The 11,963-nt window shown below is 38.0% G+C and overlaps 1 protein-coding gene across 7 annotated transcripts in view; it reads right to left on the bottom strand.

Moving 5' to 3' along the window:
• Positions 1 to 11,963, bottom strand: part of PDE7A (phosphodiesterase 7A) — a 78,785-nt gene that overhangs the window by 2,440 nt on the left and 64,382 nt on the right. For 5 of the 7 annotated variants that reach the window (XM_082043877.1, XM_082043879.1, XM_082043878.1 and 2 more), the window contains 7 exons: positions 10,137 to 10,232; positions 7,024 to 7,124; positions 5,046 to 5,177; positions 4,640 to 4,731; positions 3,508 to 3,652; positions 2,572 to 2,668; positions 1,465 to 1,545 (listed from right to left, as the gene is read on the bottom strand). In XM_082043877.1, coding sequence (XP_081900003.1) covers positions 1,465 to 1,545; positions 2,572 to 2,668; positions 3,508 to 3,652; positions 4,640 to 4,731; positions 5,046 to 5,177; positions 7,024 to 7,124; positions 10,137 to 10,232 — 744 coding nt within the window. Of the gene's footprint in view, positions 1 to 1,464; positions 1,546 to 2,567; positions 2,669 to 3,507; positions 3,653 to 4,639; positions 4,732 to 5,045; positions 5,178 to 7,023; positions 7,125 to 10,136; positions 10,233 to 11,963 lie in introns of all 7 variants that reach the window. The other 2 variants (XR_014183178.1, XM_082043880.1) reach the window with 2 other exon arrangements.

The following is an 11,963-nucleotide window of genomic DNA, read 5'->3' as shown; positions in this document are numbered from 1 at the left end:
AATGACCAAATAAAGGAAAACTTTGGAGAACCTGTGGGGAAGAATCTAAACATCAGCACCTACGTCACACAAATTGATTTAGAAGACCTAAAGTTCTAAAAGATAGATTTTATACCAAATTACCTAAAAAAAAAATAGACAGTCTGAACTATGTAACAGAGGGGAAAAACATCTGAGATTATTTTCACAATATGAAGCTGACTAAAAATACATTAAAATACAAATTAGAGAGTTTTTTAAACAAAAAGGCCACGAAACTTCAACACAAACATTTATATGCATGTGTGTGTGTATGCACGTGTGCTTATTTATAGCACCTATCTGCATGAACCAAATGTCAATGGTGATCTGTCAATTCCAGAAATGTGTGATTTTCTAACATTCCAAACTAAGCCGTGCAGCTGATCGAATAGATCAGCTTTTGTCTCTAATTTAATGCACTCTATTTGTGGTAAAATTCATTCTTTACTATGCTTTTAACTGAGTCCCGTTCAATCTACATTAGCAACTTCATTAAAAATAACTATAAAAAGTAATTTTATTATTTTCAATCCAACTCAAGTTATATATTTTTTATTTTTTTGGCTAACAGCTATTCACCATTCTCCATCAAATCTCTGCCTTCCTAAGACCGCATTTAAAAGGAACGCTATGGAAGCTAAACCCAGAGTGCGGCAAGAGCACCAGGGGCTGCACAGGCAGGGGAACAAACGCTCCTCTTCCCAAACCAGCCACTTGGGGTGAGGAAATTCTGGGTATCAGCACAGAGCAGTCAGACAGCGGCTCCTCGGGCTGAGTCTGCTCTGTGTGGAGACACAGGGGCTTCGTCTCTAGGACTGGCAGGGCAGAACCTTCCGTGAGCACTCAATTCAAGGGAGAAAAGTTATATAGCAAATGGAAAAAACTTGCTCTTTGCAATGAAGTGCTGCCACGCACACACACACCGAGCGGGAACAACCTCTAGGAAATGTGTCTGAAAGGTACGTTTTTCAAATTGCATCCTGAAAGAAGTTGGTGAAGGGTTTGGAGGGGAAGTCACATGAGCAGTGGCTGAAGTCACTTGGTTTGTTCAGCTTGGAGGAGACAAAGGGGAGACCTCATCATGGTCTACGGCTTCCTCACAAGGGGAGGAGACGATCTCTTCTCTTTGGCAACCAATGACAGAACCCAAGGGAACAGCAGAAAGATGTGCCAGAGGAGTTTTAGGCTGGACATTAGGAAAAGGTTCTTCACCCAGAAGGTGCTGGAGCACTGGAACAGGCTCCCCAGGGAGGTGTCACGGCCCCAAGCCTGACAGTGTTCAAGAAGAGACTGGACAACACTTCATACACATGGTGTGAACTGTGGGGTTGTCCTGTGCAGGGACAGGAGCTGGACTCAATGATCCTTGTGGATCCCTTCCAACTCAGGACATTCTATGATTCTATGAAATAAATGTATGAAAATAAATTGAACTGCAGTTACCAATCTGGATGTTGGCAATAGTTTCTGTCTGTCGGTCACAAAGTGGACTCACACCCAAGTGATATTTTTTTTCAATATCTCCTAAAGAAATAAAAGTATAACATGACTGTTAGGCCATCATGTCCAGACCCAAATGGAGTCATCAAACACCAGCTGAGGTGAGTTGTACAAGTTGGTTAACAAGGACAGTATCTTGCAGCTGGTTGACTGCACTCTTCCCTCCCACACACCCCCCAAAAAAGAAACAAGTCTGTCATTAGCCTAACAGTACTTTGTATTTTTCGTCAAACAATAATTAAAGAAAAAACATAAGATCACAGGTTTCCTGAAGATTAACATACTTCCTTGCAAAACCTTGTAGACTGCCATAGAAATGACAAATTAAAATCCCCCCTTAGCAAAATGGAAGAGAGTAGCTCAGCCTTCTGAAATTTCTTCACTACAGGAAAATTGTTGTTCTGCTTCTGCATCACATTTGTCTGAGAATAAGCTTCACATGATTAGCACCACATAAAGCAGTCTGTTCCCCATTTATCGCATCCACGCACAAATTAACATGTCTCAAGTCAGCTAAACTAGCCCTAAGAGAGGAGAAGCACACTATAGTATTAAAACAATTTAATAATGATGGAGAAAATTCACTCCATTTGGCAATTAAAAGCTTTATTAACTGCTTACATAAGTAAGTCGCCTTAATGGCACAGTGATTAAAAATCTCCTCCCTAGCCCTTACCCGCTTACCAACAGGCCTCACAGATCAAGTTTAAATATTGAAGATACATGATGAATATATTTAATAATTTACTGAAACTACTGTGTAAATGTAAAGTGAGCGTAATTATTCACCCTGAAAGGTGCTTCAGATGAAGGATCTATTGAACCAGCCATTCTAGATTCAGATTCTATGCAGATTCGTCGCTATGTTTTAGTAACACCGATCTTTTGCAAGAAGTACAATCCTTGAAAGTAAAAAAAATCCCACACTGTACTGTAAATCTGTATTAGTCCTAAATATAAATCCCTTTATTTGCAGGCAGCAATGACTCAGTCGCTCTCTTCACAGTATAAAAACATTATGTACCAACAGATTCTGCTACTCTTACTTGCCTTGGTGGAAGAACTCCTCCGTTACTTTTTCACTCCACTGCTTACTCAGCTCCCACGTCCGACATGGATTACAAATATCAGCACATTTCAAAGCCATCTAGCAAGTTAACAGAACATACAGCATTAGATCACCTCTCACTCCAACAGAAGCATCTGTAATTCTTTATTTCCCAACAGCAGATTATTTTAAGTTTTGTGAAAAACAAACCTACCTACCATTTGTGCTTCTCTCTAAAGTTCTATAATCCTATTTAAAAGATGCTCAGAGAACTATCAGATCACATGATCATCTCTGAGTAATATGGAAATTCAGTCAAGTCAAAGTATTTCAGGGGTGCTATATTTAGTATATGCACTAGTATAGGAGACAACAATAAATTCAGAAAGATACATCAAAGTAAGAAAATGGTATTTCACATTTTTAGTAATGGTTTGCACAAGGCTGATCTTATCTGTTTGTCTACTTTACCACTTTCTTTTGTAGTCCACAATATGAATCCAATACTAAACATTTTTATAAACCTAAAGAGACTCACAAGGCTTTTGTTTTTAAAGCTTCCTAAACCTCTCTCTAGCAGAGCTGCAAACTGATTTCCAACAATAGTGCTTCCCTTCCCTGAAACAGGTTCTGACAAAGCATTTCACAGTTCTGAGGCTGCACTGGAGTCATCAGAAGAACTAAAAAAAAACCTTGTCTTGGAAACACAACTCTCCTTGGTTTAGCAGCTCAAAGTTAGACTGAGCAACACACAACATCACTTGGAGAAGTGCTGGGAGGGGGGGAGACTGAAGTGAACAACTTTTTTGTAATCAAACAAAATGACTAAAAGATATTTCTACTTCATTTTGAAAGTAGGAGATATCCTGGAAGAAGTAGTATTTAGCATTTAAAGTAAATTATTTTTGACACCAAAATGATGTTTTCAAAAAGATCACCTGTAAAATGAAGTGACGATGGTTTGCATTCTCTAAACATAGGTCTCCTCTATCCAAATGGGATCGAAACATGGAGAGATATTCATTTTGCTGACTGATGTCTGTGGCAAGAATGAGGTCACCTATCTGGCTTTCCATCAGCTGCCTGAAATTTGCAATACCAAACATTCAAAAAACAATTATTAACAACAGCCATCACTAGATTCACATTTCTTTTTATCATATTGATGATTATACTAGTCACAAAACAGTTTGGGTTGGAAGGGACCTTCAAAGGTCATCTAGTCCAACCCCCTGCACTGAGGAGGGACATCTTCAACTAGATCAGGTTGCTCAGAGCCCTGTCCAGCCTGGCCTGGATTGTCTCCAGGGATGGGGCATCTACCACCTCTCTGGGCAACCCGGGCCAGTGTTTCACCACCCACATTGTAAAAAAAATTCTTTATGTCTGGCCTGAATCTCCCCTCTTTTAGTTTAAAACCATTACTCCTTGTCCTATTGCAACAGGCCCTGCTGAAAAGTCTGTCCATGTCTTTCTTATAGGCCCCTTACAAGTCACAAGCTTTATAATTAGCATTTTTATTGACCTGTTTATTTTTGCATGTGTGTGTGGTGGTGGTTTTGTTGTTGTTGTTGCTTTGTGGGTTTTGTGTTGCCCCACCTGAAAAATTCCTAGAACATCCATAGAAATACCAGGATGTTTCATTGGCAGCTTTCAGGAAGACTGGAACAGTTTTTAGATTTCCCCCACTTCTTTTTCCTAAAAAGGCACAAACTAATCATTTAAAGCTTATTTCCTGTTAAAGCAGGTGAAGAGGGTCTATTTTAAACTACAGATGGGGTGGCAGAATGAGAAAAGGCTGCCTAGTTAAATCTAAACAGGTGTTACAACTATATGAATACTCTTCAGTGTGCTCAGAATAAATGTCATTTTCTAAATATCACATTGCACCATGAACTGCTCTGCTCCAAGAGCACAGTATCTGGGAAACTCCTAAAACAGATCATAAATCTTTGTTTTGTATTCAGAACTGCCATGCAATAATTCAGCTTGTTTTGCAAGGCTGTCTTACTTCAGTGACAGGTTACTTGTGTCTTAAACTAATTTATATACTATTTTGTATAAACCTACCTGTTTTCTAATGACATATGTGCAAATAAACCAGACTCTCTCAGCAACCCCACTGCTGATCTCCAGTGATGGTTCTCTAATACTGAGGTATTCTGCGAATGAAAAGGGTATTACAGGTATCAGTTGATTACTTGTTCTTAAACTGAAGAGCTATAGAGTACAAGTGGTGCCAGACAGTTTTGTTGGGTTTGAGGGATGGTGTTATTTTTTTTTTCCCAAAGAGGTTAAAACTCACAAATCCTCAATACTTTATTAGCTTGCACATTTTTTAATCTCAGTATCATGGAAGCCGTGTCTTGATTCCAACGTACCACTAGCTAAACACATTACACTTTATACTCCTTTTCTGTACTCCACCAGCATCCTCCAAACATGGTTTTAACAAAACAACTGATTTTGTCCTTACCTTATATAAAGTTGCTAAGTAATGGTTTGTTTTAATTAGGAAAGGTTGGTTAACACCTGGGTGATCCAAATCATGTGTGGCAGCTGCTATTAAGCTGAGCAGAACATCCCATGGAGTTAAAGATTTGGAAAGCTGTAAGATAATAACAACAAATGTAATTGTGTCAGCAATGCAAGTATACCCTTAGAAAAAGTGGATGGGTGTTGCATTTTTTTCTTTTTTAGTAATTAAAAGCCAATAGAAACTCTGAGAAAATTTTAATAATGTAAAACTGATATTCCACTGACTTCTGACAGTATTTCTGCCCCAAGAGCTACAAGATTTCAACAGTGGTTTAAGGTTCAGCCAAAAAAATGCTGGCACACAAAATGCTACTTTCTGGCTGGTAATGAAGTACTATTTCTAACCAGATCCTGTAAAAGCAACAAATTCTTAAAATTAGCTCTCCATCTCATTTACCAAATCTGTCTGTATGTGTCAATGCTGGTTTAAATACAGAGTATGTCTTAAAAAAATACACAGAAACCTTTCCTCTTAAAACGAAGAAACTAATGCTTTGGAAGACTTCAGAACTGTTCAGAATGGATTTCTACTCTTTACACAAAATTATATTTCAAAATCTAGCAGGAAAAGAACCAAAAGAGAAAAATCAGCCAAAAATAAATATTTTCAAGAAGTATGTGCATGTCGATTAACTCAGTGTGAAACTGCACAGACTTGTTTTCACTGTTCATAGCTGTTACTGCTTCTGGTTGGGAGGTCTGAGAGTTGAACTGAGTAATAAAGTCCAGCTTGCACTAAAACAGAGAGGACAGTTCCGCCTGCACACACGTGAAATGCAGCAAACACCCTGTGAGGACACGAGTTTATGTTCCCTGTTGCATGTGCCATCTATCATGCCTCACATGTTAATAACATACTTTGGTGCAACAGAACCAGTAGCTGTACATGTTACTAAAAATACAAAGTCTATACTTGAATCCGAAGCATTACAAAACTTCCATCACAAGTATTAAATAAAAAATGCTCAGAGCTTCCAAACTGCATGTCATAAAAAAAGCTCTTCGTGTATCAGCTCTGATCTGGCTCCCTGCACCAACAATTCATCTGAGAGCAGCGCTGAGAAACTGAGTGGGAAGAGTGGGCAAAGAGCCTCTGAAAAACATCCATGGAGCCAGAACTTACTTGGTTTTACCTCAGAAGCAAAATAAAGAGCAATGCTATTCAAGAGAATACCAGACTGGCAATAACTTGCAAGGTAGATAATTTGTCTCACCTGGCTAGAGAGTACTACAGTTTTCAGTCTAACACAGGACAGGATTAAGCCCTGAATTTGTCTAAGACACGACTTAAGGCAGATTGCCAGCAGTCCAATTCGTAAGAAACATTCCACTAGCTCAGCTCCTTAAGGTCTGTCACACTGCCCTTTTTTTATAGAGAAAGGCCAAAGAACTCCTCACGTCTTGCTTTAAGGTGCCTCTATAGCAGAAACACACTATGCATTAACATCAAAGATGCACAAAGCAAGGGTAACGGTAGTACAAAAACCAAGCACCAAACAACCCCCCCCCCACCCTCAACCACAAACACACAGGTTTAGTATTGCCAGCTCTGACTCAGGATGCAATTCCATGTATACGTTCTGGGGCATAAGGCTATGTTAAACAGCTGCAATCTCAACTCCCTACTCTGGTTCAACATGAAGTCACACAAAAGTCAAAGGCGGCTCAGAAACAGGAAAAAAATCCCACTGCTAAGTGTGAACCTACAGCCCCAGCAACAGACAGTAATTCCCTGCTTTTTAGTGTTCAAAAGTGGTTTTTGTTGGGTTTTAGGGTTTGTTTTTAATAAAAAGCTTGTTTGTGTGTACGTGTACATAAACGTATATGTATATTTGCACACAATCCATTTATAAGCACACACAAATACATGTGTTTCTGTACATACACGTGATGTGAAAATGAGATCACTCCCTTACCTTGGGCTCTTTTAAGTAACAGTGCATGGCCTGAGTCACATCAGCAGCATGAACTGCATTATGATAAGGGTTTTGACTGTGATAATCTTCCTGAACCATAACTGTAGGAAAATAAGAAATATCCAAATTTAAATGAAATAGCACTTTTTTCAAGTACCATTTTATATGCTTGTTAGACACAGAAATATGCAGTATCACAAGTTAAATACACATAAAAGCACCAAAGTCAGTAATTTTCAGTTGAACCAAGACCCAGGTATAAAAGATTTTTATGTGAAGAAACAGTGTTTTCTAAAGGAAATCAACTACACGTAAAGTCATCTCAGACCGAAATTAAACAACTTGAAATCAACATATAATCTGAGGTACTTTGATAACTTCCCAGGAAAGGCTCCCTTTGATAATCTAGCCTGCCTGAACTTTGAGGCGACCTGGAATACAAAACGAAGATAATACTATTCATCAAAGCATCAGGAAGACTTCGTATCATGCCTTGAAAACAAACAAGATCATAGGAATTAGGCACTGCTTTCCTGTCATATGAAGTGCTTTTCTTTCCCCTTCACGAGAGTGGTCATAAGAAACCACCTCTACATAGTTTAGGCATCTTCTCATACTTGTACTTAGGCCAATTTAAGCCTATATGCAATTTAGAAAAGAATCTCATCTAGATGATAGTCTGACTAACCACTCCCAGACTTAGTATGTTTTATTGAACTTCTTTCTTGCTTTCTTCCATCGTCCTGTCTTTAAACATTACAGGTAGAATACTTTAAAGGACATGCACATTAGCTTCAGTACACAGAGGGAAATAACTATGACGTTAAAAAGGATGGAGCTCTGAAGCACAGCAATGAAAGCATACTCTAAAGTTTTGCAAGATACGACTCATCAGCTCTTGCAAGCAGACCTCAGAAGAGCATCTTCCTGGCTGACTACAGTCTGTCAGTCCCATTCAAACAAATATGCCCCAAACATGTTTTCCAACCCAGTTGACAAGCCAGTACTCTCCAGTAATTGTGACTGTAATGTTAAGAGCATTACTGCCACTGCTGTGTAATCTCAAGAGTACTCAATGCACCTCTGACACCTCATATGGAAAATCATGAAAATAAGCATCTTAGGGCTCTACTAATCTGTAGTGGAACTCCCTTTCACGTGTTTCTCACATCCAGCGCATTAATGCGGATGCTTTGGCTTAATCCTAATTGTTTTGTGGCTCCATAGGCTGGTCCAGCTACCTGAAGTCTACTATTTTCTTATTTAATAAAGCAGACTTAGGATATTTTGATCACAGTTTGCCAGAACTAGAATGGCACAAAGACCCTATGTTTCCAGGATCATAGTACTTTGTGTTTTTTCTCCCCTTGTTTGGATCTGGAATAAGAACTTGAAAACACACAGCAGAAAGATAAAGATCTCCAAGTAACCTCTGGAAATCACAGAAAGACTGTGTATAAGCATATACACACACACACACGTGTGATGTATATATATGAGATTGTATAGAGATATATATACACACACACAAAAATATTGAGACCCTATTGAAGACTAAAATCAAATTCCTCTCCTTAAAAAGATTCTGGTCAGTTCTCAGATAAAGTGAATTTTGTGTGGCACTAGGGACCAGTTGAGCTGTCCCAGTCTTCTGGAATTTGATCTTCAGATTACTTCGGGCTAGGGTATAAGAGGTAGCAAAAGAAAAGGATGAATTGGGTTCACAGTGAAAAGCTTTATTTGGAAGAAAGGTTCCTTGATTGGACAGATGGGCTAGCACATAGCTAAGAAATGTTTTTCTTACTGCTATTAAGTAGAAGGCATTAATGAAAAGGGAAAGGTGGTGAACTTCAAAGCTAGAATAAAATTTTGCCTTCCTCCAAGTCTAATCTAATTTTAGTGACTTACGGCTTTGAGTAGTCATATGCAGTCAAGACTTATTCTTTTCTTCTGATAAGCATTTAAGTAATCCAGTCATTTCTAACTGGTCTTTCATTTTAAGGATTGTCTTCGGCTAAATCTCAACTAACCGGGAAATAAGTAAGAAGATAAAGACAAAACACACTCAGTTACAACTTGAGTAACCTAAGACCAGATTTCTATGATCATTTTGTTCACATACCAATATTTCAGTCCTCAAGGTCAGCTGATCTACCTTTTTGAAACTGAAAGGAATTGAGTCACTTTAAAGCAACATGAATTGCCAGCCAGAACTGCAATTTTTTTCAAGCTGAAAGAGAATTAAATGATGAAAACAAAAACATTCCCTTATTTGAAAGGGGAAAAGCGCCTTTCAAATGTGATTTCTCCCCTGTTAAATGACAAGCTTATTACCACAAAATTATTTTCTTTGAAACTGTGAAAGCCTGGTAAAAGGGACCAGAAACTTGTTTCTCCTGCCCAGTTAAAAAAACAAAACAAAACCACACACACCAAAAAAGCATCCCATTCCACAAAATTACATAAAAGGTACTGACACAAAAGAACCAAAGGTTGTCTCACAGCAGTGTCTGTGTCTATGGTCTGGGGATGCAGAAAGACAGCTCCTTCAGCTGTCAAGTCAAAGTACCACTTGGTTTGAATATTCTACATCATCTTTACAATTGCAGCGCCGCAGGCCCACCCGTGCGCTCTGTCTATGGAGAAAGCGTTGCCACAAGGAACAGCGCTTATTTGTAGGAGGGTCTGAGCAAGCAAGAGATGGCATCAAATTGGCACCATTAAACACGGCCAAACTGGTATGTTCGGTAAAGTTTGGAAACAATATCATTAATTGAAAAATCAACACAAAGAAAGGAGCTGTCTAGCCTTTCCCAGTAAAAATGACATACAATGTCACATATATTCCTGATCATCTAGATTTAATAAATACAATACAGCATCTGGTACAAAACTACTAAACTTGTTAATACTTGCTTGGATTTAACATGGACATTTCTATGCTCATAGAAACTTTGAGCGATTGTCTCAATCCATATAATTTAAATCACTGCACAATCTGGGCTACATCGGTACTCTTCAAACCTTATTGCTAAACTATAACCAGCACTTCATTTAAGGAATAAAAATGCGGATAAACAGCAATATTCATCATAATAAAAAGCTGTATTTACCCAAAAATCTACGGAGTTTCATCGTATCTAACTGGAAGTGTTCAATTAGTCCATGAAGATTAAACAGATGAAAGGTTAAGCTGACTAGACTGTTTCCTAAAAATAAGATGAAAATACTAATTCATTGGAAGTCATGAAATCAGTGACTCTTTAATAAGAAATGTATTATTTCAAACAAATCGGTCACAAAAATTATACAAGCAAATTTATCTACACCAACTGATGATATTTAAATCTTACTGCATGACAGGATTCCATTAGCTACCTCCTCCAGTAATCAGTAGTGTTTTTGCATCATGACAATGCATTTGCCAATTGTCCACTGTCAACTGATCGGAGGAAAACGTTACTGAACATTAAAAAGAAAAAAAAAAAATCAACAGGCTTCAATGTGCAAACCCGTTAAAACAGTATTTAACTTTGTGGTATGTCGTGTCATGACTTTTATAAATCAACATACAGCTTAAAACCAAACAGAAAAGTAATCAGGCAAAGAAAAAACACTAGCCAACACTCTTGATTAGCATACATTGCACATATGCTCTCATTTTCATGATGTATTTTGGTAAACTACTCCTTATTTCACCCAGAATTCAAATAAAACATTTTAAATTTCTCTAGGAAATGTATACTATTACAAGCTTACAATATATTTTGCCTACTCATAGCTATAATTTTACAATCACTTGCAGTGGTAAAATAAGTAAAACTGTAAGAGACATAGTCTGCAAATGCTTACTTGAAATAGCTTGTCCATTATTTACTCTGCAAACAATATGTAGTGCCAGATAACTCAGTCTTGGCACATTGACTCTGACGATCGTCATTTAGCAGGAATTAATGAGCTTAGCACAGACAGAAACTGAGGTATGGAAGGACAAAAATTTCTGCTAAATGTAGCTTCTTACTAGGCTTAATATATTCACATGTGCACACCACTTTCTCACAATTCTTCGAACATTTACTGAGCTTTTACAGGCAGCTCATCAAGCAGTTTCATACACAGCATTCTCACCTTACAAACTTTCAAGAACAAGACTCCCTGTTCAAAATGTCCTCCTAAAATGCCTAAATTAGGATGCAAAAAGGATGGTATAGGAAGGCTTCCACAACAGAAGTTGTACTGGTAGTATCTAAAATGTATTTGAAAAAAGCATATTTAAAAGCTACAGAAGGCCTCTGATAGAAAGGATGATTTGAGATTACTCCCATCTGATAAACTAATCCAAAATAAACCATGTTTACAAACAGTTTGCCTTGCACACATAGCTTTTTCTCATTCTGTTATATAGTCTAATGTTTATCACTATCTATATAAACATTCAATTTGTAAAAATCCTCATTGTTTTCATTTTTATATCCATTGTCTGTATGAAACAAAACTGCGAGGATACTACTTTTACACTACATTAAGCCAAGCATCTCCTCAACAAAACAGGAGAGAAAATAAGGTTTTGCTGCCATATTTTCCTTTCTGATCTTCTATCTTTCTTTCTGCCAATTTTAAACACTCCAACTGCACTTCTGCTACCAGCTCCATTTGACTGATGTAAAACCTGCAAGAGCTGCTCTCCATTCATTTCCCACAATGGCACAAATGTCACCTTGATGCTGGGCTTGCTGATCATCCTCTTCCATTCTATTCAAAACTCAGCTTCCATTGCTGTGACTGTAATACAAAACCTCACCCTACCCTCTGCAGCAGCCCTCCCTCCTCCTTCCCAGCACATTTACAGATGACCTTTCTAATTGTCTGTCCATAATTCAAACACTTTATTTGATTTTTTTTTTACTACTTCTTTAGTTCCTATTGTAATTGGTACACGA

The sequence above is a fragment of the Streptopelia decaocto genome (assembly GCF_964273445.1).
Source record: "Streptopelia decaocto genome assembly, chromosome: 2".
NCBI lineage: Eukaryota > Metazoa > Chordata > Aves > Columbiformes > Columbidae > Streptopelia > Streptopelia decaocto.
The sequence above is the reverse complement of the archived record's forward strand: the minus strand, read 5'-3'. Positions and strand labels throughout refer to the sequence as shown.